This window comes from Musa acuminata, chromosome BXJ1-3 (assembly GCF_036884655.1).
Source record: "Musa acuminata AAA Group cultivar baxijiao chromosome BXJ1-3, Cavendish_Baxijiao_AAA, whole genome shotgun sequence".
Taxonomy (NCBI): Eukaryota; Viridiplantae; Streptophyta; class Magnoliopsida; order Zingiberales; family Musaceae; genus Musa; species Musa acuminata.
In genome coordinates, this window is record NC_088329.1 from 43,332,695 (window position 1) to 43,356,951 (window position 24,257).

Here is a 24,257-nt window from a genome sequence, read left to right on the forward strand (position 1 = left end):
ATGATAAGGGGTCATTTTACATCTGCATTGACATCGATATAATTATCAAGTGGCCCTTTCATTACTTTGCATCTACATTGGAATCGTCACAGTTACCAAGTGATATTTTCACTATTCTGCATTTGCATCGACATCAACTCAATTTCTTAGGGACGAAAGGGTAATCGATGTAAATACTAAATAACTCTTTCACCGTTAGACAATTGTATTAATATTAATGCATATGGAGAGCGATTCTCATCTTTCATTGTTGCTCTCCTCATCCACATAACTACTCGTGGCTCCCAGCAACGTCATCGTTTGCCACTATTAACGTTCTTCGTTACCATCAAATAGAACATTGAAATTATTATTTTAACTATTTTTTACTGATAAAATTGATAGTACCATAACAAATGAATATAGATATTTTGTTTTTTATAGAAATTCTAATATAATTTTTCTGAACCTAAAGATTATGATGCTAAGAAGATCTAACGGGGTAATATGTATCGGCCCTTGTTGTTAATATGTCACATCCCTTATTATGAATGATATCAGATACGATATCTATTAATTTCACATCGCTCAATTTATATTCAAGTTAACTAGTTGTTCCCTTATTTATTTATACGAACATGGCTCGGATTCGATCAAAGGACATAAATCTGATTCAGACAAATTAGATAAACATAATATCCGACAATATCAACTATGATATTTGTTAGTGTAAATAACTTTTTAGCCGTGACCTCGGGGCTGATGCGGCTTGGTTCGGGTCCGGATGACGGGTCGCCGGTTCCTTCGCGAGGGGGTTCCTTGCCTACGTGCCCGGAGAGAAGCGCATCGCCTTCGTTCCTGCACACAGGTCGGGATGAGAGAACTCGACTCGACCCCTCCGACGATCGAGTCAGTCAGCAATCGTAGTGGGGTTGTTTTCTCCCTCATTTCCCTCTTCGTTCAGAATGTAAAGGTATTTATAAAGGGGGTTCGGTGTTACCTGATGCGTTTGCCCGTAAGGGGTAAGATCGTACCTTCTGATGACGTCTGACATTGCAATCGGTGTAGCGTGTGGAACCGAACCCGAGCGATCGTTAATGGGCCTCGGTTGGCGCTTTGACCTGTGTCAGTCACGCGGTGTCGGACTAACAGGGGAGCGGGACGTCAGCGGGTGTCATGCAAGTCTTATCGTAATTATTACCCTCATCAATATTATTTTATTCAAAATTGATTCTGACTCAAATACCTTTTTTTAAAATCTAATTTTAATTTTTATTCCATCAGAGGATATCTAAACCCAAGTCAAACCGGAAAAAGATCACAGTTGTAAGTTGCAGTCGTTTCCCATTAAAAGAAAGGATAAAAAGGACACCTCAAAATAAGGGATGAATTAAGACAAAGGTCAAGTCCGTTCGATCAACTACGATGTCGGCCCACGAATCCAGGCCCCCATCTCTTAGATTCGGCCGTCTCCGTCCCTTATCCACCCGATCAACTCCCTGCCGTTCGATCGAGTGGTCGGTGATCGTACGGCGATGGCACGTTCCCTCCTGTCCCCGCGCCCGATCGCCATAAAATTGAACTCCCGCCTTGGCCTCTGCCATGCCTGTCTTGGCCGACCGGCTTACGCAAATTATCATTTTTCTCATTGGTTCGGAGACGATAACGTTACACGGGACCCATCTATCGACCAATAATAATACGATTTGTTTTGGTGGGTGCCTGGTGTAAGACACGAGAGCCGACTCACTGGCCGGGGCCCCGGTTCTCCTCTTCGTCACTTTATCCCTCGAGAAACCCTAATTCCACATTTTATCCGCCGCTGTCTCCGATTCCCAGGGCTTTGGGGATCAATCGCCCATGGAGGGCGATGGCTCCCCACGCAGGTCTCCAGGAATGCTGGCGCCTCCACAGCCCGATCAGGATGCCGTCGAGAACGGACTCGCTTACTCGTCGCCAAAGTCGCCCAGACCGTCGGAGCCGCCGCCGCCGTTGGACTCTTTGATGGGCGAAGGTTGTTTTTCTTCCCAGAACGTTGAGGCGAATAGCGTGCGGCAGTCACCGAGGATGATGAGATTCCCCGGCCCTGGCTCGGACTACCCCATTTTTGAGGCTTCATCTGCTAATCAAGATGCCGCCAAAAATGGCTGCATTGGTTCATCACCAATGAAGCTTGGATCGCCAAAGTCATCGGTATATTCTTTGAAGCGCAATTCTTGTTCGTTTGGACAAAAGGCCAAGAAGAATGACCTGTGGCGGTTACTGAGGGCCTTGATATCAACCAGGACCCTATCGGGTTCCACTCTGGTTAGTAATGATGGTTCCAATATTGTGGCTAAAAATGGCGGCTTGCGCCGCTCCGCAAGGATATCCAGAGCTGAAAATTCTAGCTCAAACTTTACAGCGAATAACGACGACTGCATGACCACTCATGAAAAGTTGTTGGAGAAAGGCAATTTAAGGCGCTCGCCAAGAATCAATATGGTTAGTAATGATGTTTCCACTCTGGTTAGTAATGATGGTTCCAAGATTGTTGCTAAAAATGGTGGCTTGCGCCGCTCGGCGAGAATATCCAGAGCTGAGAATTCTAGCTCAAACGTTATAGTGAGTGACGGTGATTGCATGACCGCTTCTCATGTCAAGTTGTTGGAGAAAGGAAATTCAAGGTGCTCACCAAGAATCAATATGGGATCCTTCAGTGAGAGTGGGAAATCCAATGATTTGAATGGTGATACACATCCAAAGAAGCTTGAGAGCAGGAAATCACCCGGGATGAAAGATTCACGGCCTCCTAAGAAGCTGAAGCTCTCTTCAAATGAAGTCTTAGTACATCCTATTAACCTGAATGTCACTTCTGAATCAAGTAAGCTGTGCAACAATAATAATGCATGCTTCTTTGTTGGCGAGACTGTGCCGGAGGAGGTGGCAAGGCAGAGGTGGCCCCACCGCTTTGGTTGGAAGGTAATCATACTATGTAGTGGTATTTTTCCAAATAGGATCTCATGCTAGATTTTGCAATTTTGTGACTAAATGCAGCCTTTTAGAGTACCTTAAAGGATGCTGATGTTAATATTAATGTGTTGGTCACATTTGATGTTTTAAAGATGACTTATTTAAAGTGAGTGGAAACTGTAAAGTAGATTTTTTAAATTGGAAATTATGAGACAACTAGTGTAACCTCTCTCTATTATTTCTTATTATGGCACATTTGTCTGCTCTAGAGATGCGTCTTATATTGTCCAGGGCATGATGGTGTTTCCAAATGCTTCATTTAAAGACTTTCCAGGCAGTTTATCTTGGCAAAACTTTGTTGTCATGCGTTTGTGGAAAATTCTAATCCTTTACAGCAAAGATAAGAAAGGTGTCACTCTGCCTAGCTGCCTGGGGTAAAACTCTCAGTTTTTGGGGCTTTCCGACTAAGTTTTATCATCCTTAACTTTTCCTACCTTTTCAGGGTGTATAATATGTGACTGTGTTCTCTTGTACCCAGTGTCTTTATGCCTGTTCACTAGGCAAGGAGTGTCAAACTTAAAAAGAAGGTTACTTATGTATACTTGCTTTTGATTCAGGTGTACCTAGTTTATTCCAAGTATCTCAGCCTTCAAGTTCAGTTGTAGAACCTTAATGGAATAGTAAGTAGCACCTAATTTATGATTATGCAGCAGAATGAAAATCAAAGACTGATAAAGGAAATATGGCGGAAAGTGTCAAGCTGCTGACCTGGACAGAATGATACGTTTTAAAAAAGAAAGAGTTCTGTTGGTTTACTTTTTTTTTACCATCGTTCAGGCCCGTGCTTCAGGATGCTGGTAATCCGTTGGAAATTTTGGGGATTGAAGGGTTCGCTTTCGTCTGGTTTGTATCAGATTTGGAGTGATGATCTGGTGCTCCATCTTCAGCCACTTTGCCTATGCTGTTAGACTCTCCATCTTTGGTGGTCAAGGCACTTTCATTGCTTGGATGGAACATTTGTCTGTGGAAATTGTTTCCCGCATCTTTGCTCATCTGTATCTGCACCTTATGGACTTGTTGCTAAGCCATGACCTCTAAATGTACTTGCTTTATAGGCTAAATAATTTCTACTTTTAATGTTTCATATTTCAAATATTTTTTAAAATCTATATGTTTTTGGCATTACAATCTATTGTCCCTAAAATGATCTATATTGGTTTCTCTAATTTATGGACTGCTAATTTATCTTTTGATGTCTTTATTTTGTAGGATAAAGGGGGAAATAGAAAGAGCAGTACCTCCAAGTAAGCTACAGCTTCTAAACATACTACAGATACTTATGTGGAATGACTATTTAACCTTTATTTTCTTCAACATTTCTGACGTGTTGATGTTATATTTTGTGATATAGCATTGATGATGAAGATGAAATCATCCTAGATGTTAAATGCCACTACCAAAAAGCTAGCATATGCGGATGCCTATTCGACATTGGAGATTGTGCATATGTAAAGGTGAGCTATCCTTGTGTGATTGTCAAGACCTGTCATTTAGCTGGACCTGTTTTCCATTGTTTCTACATTGTTTTGTTCTTAAGAATTAAAGATAGAAAAATTTCATTTTTAGTTTTTGTTATGAGAAAAAAACATTTTGCATTCTGGGCCTCAAATCTTGGTCCGGTGCTGCTTTTGTTAATCTTTCATGCATCGGGCAGTATATGGACTCATATAACTCTATACCAACCAAAAAAAGAATGAGTAATACTGGCCAGTATCAGATCATATAGCCTGATATATGTCCTTTGTTGAACTTGTAAATATAGGTCAGTATGCATTGTACTGACTGGTATTTGTGACCTTGATGTTGTGTCTATTGCTCGACTTGTTGGATGATTGATAATTTCATTAATTATGGGCACTATGAAGATCACCATACTTTTGAATAGCGATGGCTCGTGTATGGGAACAAAGGATGGTCATGTGGCTAAACAGAATTGAAAGCTGTTTGTTTTAAACTAAATGAAGTAAGAATTTTCTACTTCCAAAAAATTTAGAGATAGTAAAAATGATTCTGAAAAACAAAAAAATAGAATGAAATTATGAAAATTCCTCTTTAATCAGTTTCTAATTTCTAATTCTATAAAAAAAAGAAACTATAACTCTGGTTGACCCTCCTTATTATCTTTAATGATTGCATATTTTGCTTCATAAGTGCATGCCAGAAGCCAGACGGAGAAGTAAAACTTTGATTTCTGGTTTTGCCACTGAATAGTTTGGTCATGCTTTTCATTTTTTCTTGTCAATTTTTACAAGAGTAAGTAAACCATGATCAGAAAAGGTGAATAGTTAGTTTTTATTGGTATTGTTAGCAAATCTTAATCTATACATAGGGTTTTAAATGGGTAGCGCATACACACACGTGTGTGTTTTATCCCTTTTAAAGGAAAAGCTGAAAGGAATTCCCACCAGTATTGTTTCAAAAGTTTGAACTGAACAGATGAAAATAAGAAAAGGTAATTAGATGCAGAGATAAAAACAAGAAAAGGATGAAGAATAAAAAACAAACAAGATAGGAAACAGAAGAATAGAGGATAAGATAGACAACAAAAATCTTCAGTCAGTCTTCTTTATAACAAAATTGCCCCATAGTTGCATCCCTTTACTGCATTTCTGAATAATCTTTGATTCCTTGCTTCAAAACATGCCAGCACGCACACAGTAACATAAACACTAACTAAGTCCTCAATGCAAATCTAGATTTCTATCATTCTTGCCATTCTTAAGCAAGAATTCATAAATTTTCATTATAGTGAAAGTGTTTGTGCCTAAGAGCCAAGGAGAAACTGATTTTTTTAGATTATGGAGTGTCCTTCCCTTAAAACCTAGTGTTGCACTTTGAAAGTTAATGAAGTCAATCTCTGTCTAACTCCTTGTTCAAATTGTCATAAAAGATCATAAAGTGATTTTATTATTTTTCGGTCCATCTCAGGTGATCAAGTTTGATATTTCCACTGGTTGTAACAGGACTTGAATTTTGTGCATATAACCTGCCTCTCTAAATTCATAAAGTTCGTCAATTGAATCAGCTACTACGAATTAATCTTGGTACTGAAGCTATTAACCCACCTTGCTGAGAAGTCATTGAAAGTAATCATAAAAGTTTAAAGATTTCTTTCTTCTAATTGTTCTTTCAAAATTGTAGTAGCGAGCCGTCTCCAAAAATGAAGGTTACAAATAAAATTTGATTCTTGTTTTGGTTTATTCATTTTTTTGGGTCTCCCCTATCTAAGATGGACATGTTAAGCTCCAAAAAGCCTTAGCACCTTGATGTGCCTTTAATTGAGCCTTTGATAATTATGCATGAATAATCTTTTCTTTCTGTAGTATTCCTTGTTTTTCTACTTAAGTTTCCAATAACAAGGACGAACAAGTTTTGGGAAAAGGATTTTCATCATGCCTCAAAATCATAGATGAGACTATTCATCTAAGGATTTTCTGTAGTATTCCTATTGTTTCGCTTCTTTCATGCTATCTTGCTTCCATTTTGAACAGCCTAAAATTAAATGGACATTATTAATTTAACATTACAATTATTGGAGTTCGTTATTATGATAATGGACCTTCATTGCAATCTCTATTCTCACATAAGAATAAGGCCTTCAGGTTACATCAAGTAATATCATAGCAGAGAACTATGGATTATCACAAGTTGGTTCAAGTTTAAAAGCACCAATGATATGCATGTTCAGCCATCAAAGAACTTAAAGCCTTCCATATGCACTTGATCCTTCACTCTTAAGAAAACTATTTTATATGCTATCATTCTCTTTGTAATCTCAATTTTTTTGCTGTTCTTTGACCTTGTCACTACCATCACATAGATTTCCATTGAAATTGCATTCCAGGATGCATAGAATTTATAAATGACCGAGCATCACTTGACTTCATGTACATTCATGACTATCTGCTTCTGAAGTGAAAAATAAAATATATAGATGAGCTTTCTGTCAAAGTTTTCTCCAAGATGAACAGCTCTTGCATCCCAATTTCTTATTTCAATTTGGTCTATATCAAGAATTAGCTACTCAAATTCTTTGGAGCTGTACTCCTTTCTTGTGCAAAAAACATGCATGTAAAATTTGTTACGTTATCTTCCAGATAATTCATGTATATCTGTACATATATATACATCAATAAAATACTTTTTCCAGCTGCCTACCTCCTTACCTGCCTAACTACCTTGAGATGCAACAAGTTCCCAGTATCCTGCATGTTAGGCGGGGAACTTATCAACAAGTAGAAAAACTATTGTCCTATCTATAGAAGAGATATAGAGAGTAGAGAGGCTTTCGCCTTCAGAACCAATTCTTACTAAATTTAGCTACAATTAAACTATCTAATGAGTTTCTACTGTCTTATAGGGTCCAAAACACAAGCCCAATTATATTGGCAGGATCTTGGAATTTTTTGAAACAAAAAAAGGGGACTACTACTGTAGAGTGCAATGGTTCTTTCGAGCTGAAGATACTGTAAGATGTTTTTACTTTTTAATTTCTGTTTGGAATCCTATTTCCTTCATCCTGATCCTTTTCCTTTTATTTCCCATACAAATATAAAAATTATAGAACTAAAACAGACGGATTAATGTTGCATAATCATTTCTTAATGTCTCCTACCATTCATTATAGGTTTTGAAAGAGCAAGCAGCACTCCATGATCGAAAGCGACTTTTCTACTCTGACCTAAAGAATGACAACTTATTAGATTGCATTGTTTCAAAAGTTCGGATTGCAGAAGTTCCTGCCAGTGTACGTGACAATTGTGCTTTTCGTCTTTTATTTGAATTGAAGTATTTTTATCCTATTAAGCGTTACGCTTTCTACTATTCAATCTGACTTGCCCTTCTTCTCCTGTTTCTTTACTGTTTGATTTATTTGCTTTAGACCAAAAACTTGTTTCTTTGCAGGATTGCTTGGAGTCTAAATCTATTCCTTCATGTTATTTTTATTGTGACATGAAATACTCCGTGGAATATTCTTCATTCTATAATATGCAGAGCAGTAAGTTGTATTGCTTGTCTAAATTGATTCTTATATTATAGTGAATTCAGATTTCTTGCTTCCGATACTCTTGCTTCCATATTTTCACTTGTCATTTATGTGCACATAACATGTGTATATTTTGTAGATGCTAGAGATAATGTAGTTCATGAAAAAGAGTAGAAATCAACTATGCAACTATTGATCTTGTTCTGCACTTTCTAGTTTCTTGAGATTGTGTACATGCTTTTCTAGCTATTTAGTAATTAAGAAGGCATGACATGTTAAATTATAAGCTATTTAAGTTATAGATACAGATAAATTCCAAATCATATGACTTTTAAGTGATTTTGATGTGGTTCTTTTTGCTAAAAAGCCACTGACCCACTTACCACAGCTCTTTTTTTGTCATTATCTATGTACATATGCTTGTTATGGGAAACATTAAATTTAGTATCATGTAAAGATATATATGTAATTGTAAAACTAAACAAGAAAGTATATTTTCTAGTATATATGTATGAGCATTTCCAGAACAGTTGAAATATGATTTGTTACTGGACTTAAAAACAAGATTTTCCAGGCTCTTCTCATCCTGGTCTATTTGGATGATATAATAACTTCATTGAAAGCATAGGTTTAAGAAATCCTAAACAATTTAATACTATTGTAACGTGATAATTTAGGGCTAATTACAACATGCTATCATTTTTGTGATCTCAGTTGGTACAAGTCGGTATATTGCGCTATGTATTGGTACTGCACCAATTTAACAATTTGTCAAAACCAATATTTGAGAAAATTGAAAACCATGGTTAGATGTAGGATGGGGCTGAATTAATGATCCCATGAAGAATTACTGGAATGCTATTAAAGTTGGAAAATACGAGAAACAGTTGGTCAGTCTCAAGATTCTGATCAATTTTTGTTAGCCAATTTAGTAAACTGGACTTCAGATTAAGGATTTAACTACTGGTTCAATATTGGTTTTGGTAAGTAATTAGACAAACGAGGTATTTGTCTACTGTGCAGTATACTGACCTATATTTCTCGATATCACTAAATAAAATTAAATGAATGTGCTTGGCCAAACCAGTAAATACTAGTCATGTACCTGTCTGGTTGCCCTAGACCTTTTCTGGCAATGCCACAGGTTTCAGATGGAATAAGAGGGTATGCTTAGCGACATCTGCAATCATGCCCTTTGAACTTCCTAGAGTCCAACTACTGTTCTAACCAATTCAATCTTAGTCCTCAATTTACTGATGTCGCAGAATCTAGGTCAGTCATTGGGTGTTATCATCTGTAGTTTGAGATGGTTGAATTTCTGCATCTGTTAAGGAAATTCTTTCTTGTTCTTCAAATGTTTGATTGACATTGATAAGCCTAATGAGCTTCTTGTGCCTGTTAGTTTCTCATTTATTCCTTGGCACACACTTTTTCCTTCAGATCTATTTCTTCCTCCATTGTTGTTTCACTTTTTAAGTTCATTGACTAATATTATGATGTTTTTATGTTATATGATTTATGTGACCTTGCAGGAAAAGGCAATGTTGACATTGCATTGGAAAAGACAGAGCTAGGTTTATTAGATCTATATTCTGGCTGTGGTGGGATGTCAACTGGGCTTTGCTTTGGAGCTCATTTCGCTGGTGTAAAACTTGTGTCGGCAAGTTATCTCATAATAACCAACTATTTGCAGATGTGTTAATATTTACTTTTTGGATGCAACTCACAGTCATTCTTGCTGATATACTTTTCTTTTCCTTCATAGAGATGGGCAGTTGACTCCGATGAGGCTGCTTGCGAAAGTTTTAAACTTAATCATAAAGAAACTCAAGTATGCTATTTGATCATTTCATTAATTTTTTTGTCATTGTTCATAAGCGTTTTAATACTTCAATGTTGATATGCTCACTCTGACAGGTTAGAAATGAGTCTGCCGATGATTTCTTTAGCTTATTGAAAGAATGGAGAAAACTCTGCAAAAAATATTGTGTAAATGTTGGTAAACTAGGAGATTCTTGTTCAAAGAACTTTATAGTGAAATACTCTAAGAGGATTACTGACTCAAACTTCAAGATCTCAGATGGAGAATACGAAGTACTGAAGATAGTTGATATATGTTATGGAGATCCCACTAGTACAGGAAAATCTGGTTTAAAATTCAAGGTAGATGATCTTATTTGTCCTATAGATTTTATGGCCTTAGTGTGTAATATCTGCTTTAGATTTTATTATCATTGTATTTGATTTTTTTAATTTATTAATTTCTGGACTCTTTATTTTGGTTGATGAATCTTGTTCCAACTCCTTTTCTGTCATGTTCATTACATGAATGGAGAAGGCTTGTTTGTTAAAATAAGAAGTTTGTCATTGATGTAATGAACATAACATTAATGTTATTGTTTTAGAAATAACATGGAGACTGGACTAAAGGGAGAAGTCTTGTCACCCTCCTGGAATGGTTGCTCATCAATTGCATCTAGTGGATCAAGTGCTTATGATGTGCTACCTTTGACCTTATAATGTCTGTATGAAAACTGACTTCCTAGTTCCTACATTATGCCCCATCGACAACCGATCTCTTATGGCACACCCCATGTTTCTAACAAAAGATATTTGAGCCTGGAATTAGTGTACTTATCTGGATACTCTCTGGTAGGCTCGTATGATTTGATTTCAGTGGCACAAGAATCCATGTCTCAGTCCTCTGTAATCTATGTTCTGTTCACATAAACCTAGGCTTGATCAACTGATCTGGCCTAGGTACACCAAAATCTGGAGTAGATCCATGAAAATCTATGCTTTATCTGCCCTAGAAGTAGGATTAGTTTATTGATTGAAGGTGATGCTAAGTAAATTTTTTAATGAAAATCATACCTCATATGTGGATGGACCAGAGTGAAAGAGGAGTAGAAGTCGAACCGGTGAGAGGTTATCATGAAGTCTCCTTGTCACATTGCTAGATCTTCAAATCAGAGTGAAAGAAAGAAAGAGGAAGATATCACGGAGGAAAAGCCTTGTTGAAATTTTTTGCCAAGGTTTTTCCACAGTAGCCTTTTATTTGACTGGATGGGCCTTGTACCAGTGTGTAGGCTTATCACCCATGCAAGACCAGTATGCATCAAATAATGGGCAAAGCCATGTATTTGATAGACACTGGGAGGTTAACTCCTGGTGAGATCTGGTCTACTTTTCAGACCAGTCCTGGACTAGCAGTTACAGGTTTGTGTTGGTTGAAAATGTTGGCAAGTGTCTTGCTCAATGGTCTTTATTTGAATGAAGGGTTTTGCACCTGGTGGTTTTACTATGTGGAGTAATTATAAAAACACAGGTTGTATGCTCTGTCAGACCAGAGAGTTTCACTTGATATGGCCTGCGTACTTGACTAGACTGGGGAAAGTAAATACTGTTCATATTGCACCTATCCAATCAGGTATTTTAAATCTTGGAATAAAAGACAGAATAATAGCACCAGACTGATCTTTATTTTAGAAATTGATATCAAGTGTAGAGATTGATGATATTACTGAATTCAAATTTGTAAATATAATTTTATCCTACATGAAAGAACTGCTTTCCTTTTTGAAAGAGACCATACTTTCGAGTTTCGACCCTAGACAGTTCTCTTTTCTTCTCATTCAATTTAGTTTGTTAATCATGTCAATTATAAAGCATTGAGGAAGAGTGCTTTATGAAAGCAAAGAGAACTAAGAAAAAGATTTCCCTTATTATTTTGCCATGAATAAAGCGGCAGTATGCTGCTGTTTATCTTTTGCAAATATTACACTGTTGTTTGCCATGGGTTGCTACAATTCTGTGTTGTGATGGTTGATATTTCATTTGGTGAGAAATGGTGTGTCTGATGATGAAAATTTTGGTTGTAGATAAATTTGACTTTCTTGTTTACACATTAAGTAAATTGGTTGGCATGAGATATTTGGCAAACTCGTGCATTTGCACCTATATTACTGGGGAGTAGCTCTGTTTAATGTGATTTGTCATGCTATACTGATCATAATGGAGCATGTGAGAATTTTTATTCTGCCTTAAGCATAAGTTAAACCACACTCAAAATAAAAATAATTTTCACTTTGCATTGGAAAATATAACAAGAGGGTAGGTTTTGGTACAATGGTAAGGTTTCTTTATTGTGATTTGGGTGACTAGGGTTCGATTCATGTAAAGAGTCTCTTTAAATATTTAAAGATAAGGCAATGTACATTAATCCTCCCCAGACCTCATATAATGCAAACGTAGCAAGTTAGTGACAATCATATGCAAGGGTTATACAATCTGAATTGCAGTAATATCTAAATATTCACTACAGTTTGTCATACTTGTGATGCTTTTGCTGATTTGCTACAGGATTTGTTTTTCATTCCACTCCTTATCTCCCATGTTAGAGATGAATTTATGTTTTCATTATGCACCACCTGTCTTAACAAATCTGGATGATTTTCCAGAATTTTTTATGTCTATCTTTATGAAAATCTGTTGACCTTGCATTTTCTTACTTTTTATTTACTGAATTACTTAGAAGTTCAACTGAGGTCCTTTTGAATGAACGTTCATCATTCATGTGTGTTCGTCAAACTTACCACTGTTGGACAACTTTAGAACTGGCATATGCTTGTAATGCAGTGTATATTTTCCAGTATCTCTTTTTTTTTCTATAGTTTTAGGGGACCTTCTGATGAATATGGATAATTTCTGTTGTACCCTGAAATTTCCAGGTACGATGGAAGGGCTATGGTCCTGGTGAGGATACCTGGGAACCAATGGAAAGTTTAAGGTAGGCAAATTGGTGTTAAGACATGATACTGTTTACCAGTTTCCTCAATGACTCTTGTCGGAATCTTGTCAGCAATTGTGAAGGACGACTAAGAGAATTTGTGACAGAAGGGTTCAAGTCAAAATTATTACCACTTCCTGTAAGTGATGGTATAATGCTTTAGTACTCTTCTGAATTTGGAGTTATCTAAAACGTAGTTTATGACAAAATTTGTTAGTTGTGCAAGCTGATATTTCAATCGCATCTTTCAGGGGGATGTAGATGTGGTGTGTGGAGGCCCTCCATGTCAAGGTATTAGTGGCTATAATAGGTATAGGAATTTTAGTGCACCTTTAGACGATGAAAAAAATCGACAAATAGTAGTTTTCATGGACATTGTACAATATTTGAAGCCTAAATATGTTTTAATGGAAAATGTGGTGGATATCTTGAGCTTTGCTAATGCTACACTTGGACGATATGCTCTAAGTCGTTTAGTTTCTATCAACTACCAAGCTAGACTTGGGATCATGGCTGCTGGTTGTTATGGTGTTCCACAATTTCGTTTGCGTGCCTTTCTATGGGGGTGTCACCCTAATGAGGCAAGTTGTTAATGTTGCTAATTCTTAAGTAATCTAAGCTGCTTCTTTCGATAAGTTTTTCTTTCTCGACTGCAGAAACTGCCTCCATTTCCGTTACCAACTCATGAGGTGATTCTGAAGAGAGGTTCCCCAGTGGAATTTGAGGTAAAATTGTAAATAACATTCATGGTTTTTCTGTGTATGTGTATTACTGTTGCTTATTGAATATTGCTGCACTCTATTTTTTTGTTTGTACTGTTGTTGCATCATTTTGTGTATATATAAATCCTTGTGGATATTTATCCACTTATCCTAATGGGATCTATTGGTCACTGAGCATTTAGATGACTTAATCTGTATTTCTGGTAAGCCAGCTATGCAATGAAATGATCCTGTATTTTCCAGCTCTCGTATATGTTTCACCTTTGCCTATGTCTTACAATTTCTGAATCTGGGAAGAGTCCAAGTAATTAACTACAACAACTTAGCAGCTTGATGGAATGTCATGGGCCTTCTTTTTCTTCTTCACTATTATTCTAATGGAAACATTTAAGCTCCTAATCATCTACAATGCCTGCATTTGATCAAATAAACTTTCTCACTTCTTTAACCTATAATTAGTGTCATTAGTGACATTAATCTAATATTTCATTTTAGGCTTATTTTGTTCATAAAGGACATTAAACATCCATCGATGGGCAGGATCTGTGATGATCTGATTTAACCAAATTCTGCACTACCCTTGTGCTAAACCAATGGGTTGTATGACCCAGTTTCATTCTTAAAATAAATGTCTTCAGATAATACTTCAGTTGATCTCCTAAGAAAGAATGCACATGCAACAATTGGAGGTGCGGGGAATAAAAGGAATACAAGAGAAGAGGAGTTGAGATGTTTGTTGATAGATTGTTGTGATATCTAATTTGGAATATAGGAATATTTGCAAATGTTTGTTATCTATCTCGAATAATTGGTTAAGATATCAAAAACTTTTACTAAATGAAATTTCTCGTCTATCCAACTTAACTATATTCTTAGGTCTATTCCTAGGACTACTAAAGTTATGTCACACATGTAAAGTGCAATCTTAATGTATATCAAAAGAAATGGTTTATCTGAAATAGATGAAAAAAGCCACATTAAACAATAGTTTAACTTCCTTTTTCCGAGGGCCATTATTTCCATTACTCATCTGATTAACTAGCTAATTGATTAGAAGGAAAGTTGACAAAACAATGCAAGGGGTGACCTTATATTGAAAGATGATTTAAAAGAAAATTCTTAATTTGCTGGTGGAACATCTTTCAGCGTGTGGATTAATTTGGAAACTAAAATCATGTTACATTGCTAAAGTATGAGGCAATTTGTTTAGTACTCATTTTATTGAACAATTTTTGCTCTACATTTAGCATCATATTTGTTGGACCTTCCTCTGCTATCTGACAAAGCATGTGATATTTCAATTGCATCCCAGGAATGTCAGTGCGGTCAAATAGACTATCTTCCAAAGTAGCAGACTTTTATTATGTTGGGATATCATTTTCATAGTTTGCAGTGACAATCAAATAAAAGTTATTTGCATTGAAGGCAGGAAATTTTGTTTTGTTTTTTTTTTAAATCTGGGTTACAATTGTCCATAATATATCTGAGATTATTATACCATGTTGTTCATTTGATGCATCTACTTGCTCCATAGCAGCATGATGGTAAATCAGTGAGGCTTTTGTCTAGCATCGCATGCCACAATTTCTGATTTGCTTCTGTAACAGTGTCTTGTTGTTTGTATTTAGTAATAATGTCCTTTGATTTGAAATTGACTTTTATGTTTCTTTTTTGGCTTTTTCTCTGGAATTCTTATATAATTGTTAAGAAAGATTCATTAAGATAAAAAAAGATTGGATCGAATTCTCTAATCTAATACTGTAGTAATATTCCTCAGAAGATTGAGATAAAACAAGAATTTTGTATTTGTATTTGAAATAGAAATGTTATGTTTATTGATTTTACTCAATATACTTCAATTCCATGCACCCTGGCTGTGATCAGCTCGGCCTTCTGGCACTTCGTTTGCTAACTGTTTGGTTAAAAAGAACAATATCAACCTAGTGGAATACAAGAAGTTAGAATAATATATTCCCACAGAAGAGAGTTCAAATTTTAGCATAAGGGAAAAAACCAAGTTTTGAAGCTTTTGAAGATTTTAGAAGCTTTACCAAACTAGTAGAAAAATAAGTACCTTAACGAGAGCCTAAAATATATGTTTCAGATCCTCAACATGTGGAATTGTTCATATTGTTATCAGTAATGATACTTACATACTAAATCTCAGTTCTTTCTTTCTATTTAAGCTGTTCACCATTATTTTTAAGGTTGCATTCACGTTCATTTTAGTTGCCAACTGTTGCATTCAGTTTCTTCTTACTTCAGGTTATGTTCTGTATGACTGTCTTTGTTGATTGTTTGCTTGGTTCCTAAGGCATGGTTGAGTTGTACTGCAATTGTAATTTATTTTGCTTGTTTGTTTCTTAGGACACCACTAGGTTTTAACTCTAAGCTTGATATAGTGTTAATTTACATGCTCTAATTCTTAGTTAACTGTGATAACAGCGTAATCTTGTTGGGTATGATGAAGACCAACCACGGGTGCTTGAGAAAGAAGTCATCCTTGAGGATGCCATTGCTGATCTTCCATTAGTAAGGCTTGATAGTGTTTCTAGATGTTCATAATCTGTAAACCATGGTGCAAACTGTAGTTCTTCTACACAGGTCAAACATTCAGAAGACATGGATCAGATGCCATATGGAAAAAGCCCTCAAACCGAATTCCAGCGATACATTCGGATGCCAAAAGATGGTGCGTCATTATCTCATTAGAAGTAAAATTAAGTGGTGTATTGGAGTCAATTGTAGATTAACCTTTAGCCAAACATCATTTCATTGTTCTTGCAACAGTTCATTCTATGTTTTCCCTATAAAGCTTGAACTGATCTGTCCTCTTGAAATCTAGAATAGTATCTTTTCTTGGTCTAGCTGGTCCTGTCTTCAGTTATACTCATAAATGACAGGAATTTTCAACTTTTACTGTTGACTACTTGCCTGAGCTTGGTTTGTAGATCCATAAGATCTTGTATATATGACTAAGCATGAACTTTGAGCACTTGCCTTGTACCTAAAAATTTTAGAATTAGGTATGTTATTGTTGTCACTTTAGCAAAGTCGATTTGTCAAAACTTTGCCTATCTCTACAATTTTTTTCTGTACATGTTGGTCAGTGATTGTTAGAGTGTCAGATGAGGATAAGGATCCTTTCTTAAAGCAAGGTTCAGTATAGATCTTAGCATTTAATATACTGTTCCACTAATAAATGATATATGGATATGGTTTGAGAGACTTTAAAAATATATAATATAAGTGTGAGAATAGATATCCACATCAAGATGTTAAATAGATAACGTAATCATATTCTTGTGAAGTATCTAAGTCTGTTAAATATATTATGTATCTATTCTCTTTTATTGTTGTCAACTCTTCTCTTATTCTCTTATCTATTTCTCCTTTCTTCTCCTGCCTTTTCTTTTTGGTCTCTTTGTTATTTATGCCAAGCTGCTTGTGCCTGTCATACACCAATTGTAGAAGCTCCTCCATATCCATAGGACCATGACCTTTACCTTGGATCTTTGCTACTTTCAGCCCTTAATGAGTATCTATCTTGCAGGGATCTTCTCCTGCATACTACCGTGGTCCAATCATTCCTCCTCCCTTGTCCCTCTACTGCATCTTATACAATATGATTTACTTATTTGTTCTTTTCTCCACATGAGTTTTTCTGCTTGTTGAGGCTGCATCAATTTTAAATTGCAAACCATAAATTAACGAAAATTTCTTCATTTTTCTGATTGAAATATCTACACTCATAGTCTCTTGGAGAAATGCTAACCCCTACTCATAGTCTCTATGCCCTTTTGAACCATGTGGCTTCCAAGAATCATATTGATATGGAATTTGAATCATTGGAACTGTAATTGTTGTTTCTAGTTATGACCCACCAACTAAAGACAAAATCCGTATTACACGCTACCGTTCTTAACTATGAAATAGTTGTCCTATTTAGGTTCTTATCAATATGCTCCTTATTATTGTAAGGATTGGATCATTGCTAGTTGATAGGTAAATATTCATAACTGTTGATTATTTGGTGAACTATAGGTGAAGAGATAATACCATGGAATACAAAATTGCTTGAACTGTACATGACAGGTAGTTTATGCTGGTTTGGGCAACCACTGAGACACAGACCAATATAAACCAGTCTGTCCAAACCAAAATAGGGGTTATCATGCAGTAACCCTTGCAAATTGCCTTACCATCTGGTATAGGCCTTGTAATTGGTGCAGTAAGTCCATAGGATGGTCCATTTACCCAAGAGACCCCCTGGGGTCTCTATGGATGCCTTAAACTAGCCACTTGAGCCCGTCTTTGACTGCTCCTCTACCGGATGGTAAGCCCATTGAGTGGTTAATTGTCCCAAGAGATCCATGGGTTCTCTTTGGATGCCTTAAACCAGTCACTTGAACCCTTTTTTTCTCTTCTACTCTTCCTCTTACACACCCCTATCTCATGCTAGTTTCCCCCAGGATCTGTTCAAATCTCTCAAAAAGTCTTTCTCAAATCTCTTCCAAACTTGATCAAGACATCAAGGGCCTATTTGCTCTAGAAGAAGGTTGAAGTCCTAGATCCAGTTTAATTTGTTTCTCAATCAAAGGTAAAGTTGAACCCAATCTTCAAGCTATTTCTGTGATTAGGTTAGTGTTTATGCTTTCTCTTCTAACCTTAGCTTTGATCTCTTCCATATATACCACATTAGGTCTTGCTTGATCTATTAAGATTAGGCCTAGATTCTTTTAGATCTACGCTAGATTTCTGAGAATCAATGCTTGATCCTTGATGATCTAGACTAGATCCATTGGAATAGGCTTGATTTGAATCCGATGCTTGATTGGGTTCATGTTCCAAACAACTAAGGCAACCCTCTATTTGATTTGATAAGAGACCCATGTCCATTGTGTTTCATTCCTGAGGTAATTCGAGAAGAAGAGGAACAACTGGGGTCCAGGATATCAATTGATATGAGGAAGAGTATCGCCCAATATCAGAATATGGTTGGACTTCGAGCAACCAATCTATTAGGGGTTGTGCCAAGATACAATCGAGAGAGACATGTGGCTATTGTGCATAGAAAAGGTTAGGTTTCATAGTCAATTGATTCGTTGGATGCAATTGATGAGCAACAGATTCAGTTGGGTGACAAGAAACATTTGTGCTTCATGTGGTCCATGGAGATACTAGTGACATGAATAGTAGTGCATCCACAGATGATGATGGTTTGGGTAACTCAATCTTCTTGTTTTGGCTTCTCAGAGTTGATGAGTGAGGCATGGAGCGATGAGCAGGATTTCACTCATACCATTTTGGACATGGATCATAGAGCACAAGGACCCATGAAGCTCGTTTATGAACGAAAAGATACAAGGAAAGAGGAAGAGGATTGATATATAGTTATCTACTCGCATATGTGGTAGAGCCTATACGATACAAAGATCGTTAGGAGTTCATCTTATTCAAAACCTTCTTACTGATCTCATGGCCAACATATGCATGTTGAAAGTTGATTGTGTTTTTTTTTTCTTTTCTAGTCAGATACATCTTATGGCATGCAATATTAGGACAATGACGAGAGTTGTTGCTCTGATCCACTCCATCCTACATAGTCATACTTGTTATGGTCCTACCCGCCTCAGGCGTCTCTTATCATGAGTGGTTCATGATGAGGAGGGCTACCACATTATTGCATCAATTGCACCCTGTTTATATTGGTATTAGATATTGTGAGAGCAGTTTCAGGCATGGGTTCTTTAATTTCAGCATATTATGGATCCCAATTCGGTTGTTGTGTATTCATGTTGATCATTTTGGTGATAAGAGTAGCTATTTATTTTAATTTTATATCTAATCTTGTACGCTTATATATTAGAACTCCTTTCTATGTACATGTATTCTTGAAGTATTGTTTGTGATCCTTATTGCATATAGATTTCAATTTAGCATTTATTAATTTCAAAATCTAAACCACTTTATTTTTATCAGATTTAATTTGTGAATAAAAGGTGAGATGTAACCCTAAAATAAGTTTTTAAATTTTTTGATTGATTCTTTGAGCTTTTTTGTACCAAGGTATGTATCGGCGTACCATGTTGTCTGTTGGTATGCTGGCATGTACCAAATCAACTCAGTCCATGCCTAGACCAGCATAGACCCGGTACATAAAATTGGATCCCAAATTATCCTTTTAGGATATTATGTTGTATTTCATGTATATCTAAGACCAATGAACAAACTGTGCCCATTCATCCGGATTCTTTCTGTGTACCGGAGGATCTTCTTGTTGACTATGCTCAGTATGTGATCCAAGTAGTCTAAAGACTAAACATCTATCAGTTTCTACACTAAGCAACTCAGGTGCCTAAAATGTCCTGACTAGTGGCATCTTTTCTGAGAAACACCAAATAGTTGTTGGGTGTAGAAATCTTCTCAAATCTTCCATTATGATTCCTGGAGTTAGAAATCTGCTTTGTGTCTGATCCAACATCAGAAGAAGTCTTTGATAATTAAGGATGACTAATTTTTGCACTTGTTTGAGACAGATAGGTCCAATTTGAAGAAACCAGACCTTAAATAGCAGTACATCTTTGGTCACATGATTCCATCAAACTGGAGTGGAGATATGCCATAACTTGGCAAAGACCTTAAATAGCAGTACAATCTTGAACTCTTTTGTGTAGTGTGTTTGTGTGCTCACAAGCTTAATTAGGGTGATATGCCATAACTTGGCAAAGACCAAATTGGAGAAGCATGCAAGTTGATGAATTGCAATTTTAGGCATTGTGGCATATTAGATTAAAATAAATATGAAGAAAATTTTTCAAAAAGTTATTTTTAATTTGTTAACTAATTTTTTCTATACTAATTTCAATTTTCTTTTTTTTTTTGACAAAATAGAAATGTTGGGACTCAAAGAAAATGGTGCAAAAATATCTAAATCTATGTTGTATGATCATTGCACTTTACCACTAGGGGAGGATGATTATTTAAGAATTTCACAAATTCCACGAAAAAAGGTTCGTGCTCTGTACTGATTTTGTTCGAAATCCAATTACACCAGAAATTTATAAGATCTGATCTACATTGTTTGCTGAATTTTACAGGGAGCAAATTTTAGAGACCTCCCTGGTGTCATTGTTGGTTCTGATAATTCTGTGCAATTTGACCCCACAAGAGAGAGAGTACTGCTACCATCTGGAAGACCACTGGTAAGTCAATATTAATAATAAGCATTTAATTTTTTCCAAAAAAAAAGAATTTTATGAATGTACTAGATCAATCCAGTACATGGCTATGCTTTGAGTAACAAGGATGAATACACAGGTTATTGTTTCATTTTCTTTTAATAGTTATTTTCTACCATGGGTTTCCATAGCTTCTATCCAGTTTCCATTGATTATTCTTTTTCAAAAAATGAAAGCATGAAAAGGCATGTTGATGTGCATGTTATTGCTGAAGGATATATATGGTTGCATATACTGAATCTTTTTTCTTTTTCATTCAGGTCCCAGATTATGCCATGAACTTTGGACATGGAAAGTCATTAAGGTATTTTTTTTTAATTTTCATTGACAACATGAGTTTCTGGATTTATCGTTCATAGAATGTTAGCATTGTTGTTGTTTTTCTGTAACATTATTATTAATTTGTTGTTCATGACCCTGTAGACCTTTTTCTCGTCTATGGTGGGATGAAATAGTGCCAACTGTAATCACCATACCTAATTTTCGCTGCCAGGTTATTATAATTCCTTGTCTGGATTTGTAATGCTCGTCCGATGTTACCATCCATCCAACTGATTGTGGCATTTATAAACTTTCAGGCTATGATACATCCTGAGCAGGATCGGACCCTTAGTATCCGTGAATGTGCAAGGTTGCAAGGCTTCCCTGATTTCTACAGATTCTATGGGACAGTGGAAGAAAGGTACCATTAGTATTGTTTGGACACAATTAAGTTATTTTTTAAAAAATAGCATTACTCTGGGAGTCTGAGTGAAACTTTTAATCAGTTGTAAATTTTTGTTGGATGGTGATAGCAGTCATCTATACAAATTGAAATAACCTAGAAAATAGAAGTAGATAAATTAGGGATGAGACATCAAGGCCCAGTGAAGCTTTTTCTTTTAATCACATTCATCACAACAAAGTTGCTAAGGTTTGTCGTATACTGGGTCCAAGATCAATATCCTACAGGTCAACTCACTTTGGTCTCTAAACTTGTGTTGTTGTCATCCTCAATTGATCTAAATTGTTGCAATCAAGTTAGCTACTATCAAGAGACTTTAACAGAATGCACATGAGTTCACAGTCAACTATCAATAACAAAAACTAATAGGAAGGATCATATAGGTAATTTACCTTCTGGACACTATAGACTTGTAAAATAAAAACAATTCTTCAGCTAACCATTATAAATAAATTAAGATTTTATTCGCCACACTGATCAGTGTTAAAATAGTATCACTGATTCCATTTAGGACTTCAAAACAATTAATCAAAACTAATGGCAGTATTCGTCTGAATATTTCAAGAAAATTGTTACTCAATTTAATTGGTTAAAACAAACCCAAAATGCAATTCAGTTGCAATTCACTCGATTGTAATGGCCCAAGACCTAAACCACAATGAACTCTTCCTTTATCAATTTGCTTTTAGTATGCAAACTTGTCCTCGAGAACTTTCTCTGTCCAAGTCCATGACAACACTTGAAGCATTGACATCTGATGATGGATTCCTGATTCCCGTCTCAGGTTTGTACTAAAATTGTTCATTTGTGGTGTTGACTGGGGCATCTTGTTGATATGTTTTGTTGATTACTGCTGGTATTGCTTTCTCCTTATGAATTGATCAAATTGAGAATGTTCCTTAATGCATGATAGGGCTTATCACGACTAGTGGATTTGTTGTTCTGCCTGTTTGAGTGATTGGGAATGTCTCCGTGCAGATATCGCCAGATCGGCAATGCTGTAGCTGTTCCAGTCGGCCGCGCTCTGGGTTATGCTTTGGCTATGTCATGGCTAAGAAAAAGTGGAGATGAGCCTTTGATGACACTCCCATCTAACTTCTCATTCTTATGCAAACTCCCTACGTCTTCTTAGGAATTTATCTTGTGAACATAATCCTCTCTTTGTCAACTCCATTGAGCTCAAGATTTTTACTCAAGGCCTACCTTGATTGAGAGGGAAAAATTCTCCTTACTATTGATAATTTGACCCTCTGCTCATTTAATCCTTTGAACCTGTAACCAATCTGACTAATGCTATTAAGATTCAACTGAACATAGATGAATTTCTTTCTCCCATTCCTTAAAGAAAATTCGTGTCTGCATTTAGAAATCATCCTGTAAATTAGATCTTTGCCCATTGACTTGTTGTTCATTAGCTTTCCTCAATCCATTGTTCCTCTACTGGGGAGGGTGACTTTCCATGCGTCTCCATCGTTGGTGGTCTACTGGTTGATTACATTTGGCATTTGATGCAAGTTGTCCGAGAGGCTGTTGTTGTTGCTGATTGTGTAACTTTCTATTGGGAGCTCTATCTGATCTGAAGAAGAATTATAGTAAAATCATCTGTCTGAGTTAGGGCATTTGTATTGCTTACAGTAGTGACTGACAAAGACTTGTCTTTGGCAGTGTAATATAGTGACAATTCCCTGTTGTATTAATCTTATTTGGGTTCTCCAATCTTCCAAGAATAAGAACACGGATAGATGGAAGAAACTTGTTGCTTGTGCTGCCATTTTTCTTAGAACGGAAAACGGATGTGTTACAAATGAATTGATTTCATCTGGTTGCTTATGTTGTATCCAGTTCACCGGCATTTCACCGGACTTGGATCGAGGCACTTCACCGGCATTTCCTTTTTGACGACAGGTGCATGGGCAGCAGCTGATTCGATCCTGGCAATTGATCGAGCACCTTAGTCACTGACTATGGCTTCATTTCATTACATTCTCACTGCGCATACATCTCTGCACTGCTGCCTATTGTGGTTTTTACTTGATATAATTGCATATATATATATATATATATATATATAAGGGTTAATTATAGATTATCTTATGTAGTTAGGTTTTTCTTAGTATTTTAGTTTTTAGATTTAAATTATGTTAAAATATTTATATTCATGAAAGTGAGATATTTAGTTTTATTTATCATAATGTCATTTATTTTACTAATAGAAGTACGAAAATAATGAATAGAAAAATTAATTTTAATGTTTCAATTGGTGGTGGTAAATGATGTTGGTGGTGTTGGATGACGATACCATTGGGGGTCATAGATGGTTGTTGTGGATGAGGAGTACGACAGTAACAGATGATGGTCGTTTTACATCTACGATAATGTTGACACAGTTGTCGAACAACCTCGCTTGATAATTGCATTGACATCAACATAGATACAAATACAAAGTGGCACTTTTGTTACTCGATAATTATGTTGATGTTGACTCAAATGTAGAACAACGAAAATGTCGTATAGCAACTACATTGGCGTCGACTCAGATGTAGGGCAACAAAGAGGTTGCTTAGCAACTATATCAATATTGATGTAATTATTGAGCGGTAAAAGGATCACTCGACATCTACATCAACGTTAATATAGATGCAAAGTCGTTACTCACCTCACGTTGGAGCTCACTTCGTCCATAATAATCACCCATTGTTTCAATGACGTTGTCGTCTGCTATCACTAATGTCGTTTGTCACTATAAACGAAAACATTGAAATTATTATTATTTCATTATTTTTATACTTTTATCGATAAAATT

General features: G+C 36.1%; 1 protein-coding gene across 3 annotated transcripts; it reads left to right on the forward strand.

The window, feature by feature from the left end:
- The first annotated feature begins 1,776 nt into the window (after nucleotides 1-1,776).
- On the forward strand, nucleotides 1,777-23,284 carry LOC135633042 (DNA (cytosine-5)-methyltransferase CMT2-like). 3 transcript variants are annotated; one of them, XM_065142104.1, is made up of 21 exons: nucleotides 1,777-2,940; nucleotides 4,201-4,235; nucleotides 4,343-4,445; nucleotides 7,352-7,459; nucleotides 7,619-7,738; nucleotides 7,897-7,990; nucleotides 9,511-9,638; nucleotides 9,744-9,809; nucleotides 9,896-10,141; nucleotides 12,709-12,767; nucleotides 12,840-12,906; nucleotides 13,019-13,348; nucleotides 13,424-13,492; nucleotides 15,935-16,021; nucleotides 16,094-16,181; nucleotides 20,384-20,502; nucleotides 20,590-20,694; nucleotides 20,991-21,034; nucleotides 21,154-21,223; nucleotides 21,309-21,412; nucleotides 22,239-22,350. In XM_065142104.1, the coding sequence occupies exons 1-21, from the start codon at nucleotides 1,840-1,842 to the stop codon at nucleotides 22,333-22,335; spliced, it is 3,240 nt and encodes a 1,079-aa protein (XP_064998176.1). In that variant the 5' UTR covers nucleotides 1,777-1,839; the 3' UTR covers nucleotides 22,336-22,350. The 3 variants fall into 3 exon arrangements, with proteins under 3 accessions (XP_064998176.1, XP_064998182.1, XP_064998170.1); XM_065142098.1 differs by lacking the exon at nucleotides 22,239-22,350 and adding an exon at nucleotides 22,433-23,284 and having other exon boundaries at nucleotides 1,782-2,940; XM_065142110.1 differs by lacking the exons at nucleotides 9,896-10,141; nucleotides 22,239-22,350 and adding an exon at nucleotides 22,433-23,284 and having other exon boundaries at nucleotides 1,780-2,940.
- Nucleotides 23,285-24,257: the final 973 nt, after the last annotated feature.

What these genes read in the sequence shown, in the direction of transcription:
- LOC135633042 (XM_065142098.1), top strand. Translation starts at nt 1,840, where the DNA reads ATGGAGGGCGATGGCTCCCCACGCAGGTCTCCAGGAATGCTGGCGCCT. An exon ending in GAGATTGTGCATATGTAAAG is followed by an intron (nt 4,446 to 7,351) that starts GTGAGCTATCCT and finishes ACTGTCTTATAG; the next exon opens with GGTCCAAAACACAAGCCCAA. An exon ending in TATGGGACAGTGGAAGAAAG is followed by an intron (nt 21,413 to 22,432) that starts GTACCATTAGTA and finishes GTCTCCGTGCAG; the next exon opens with ATATCGCCAGATCGGCAATG.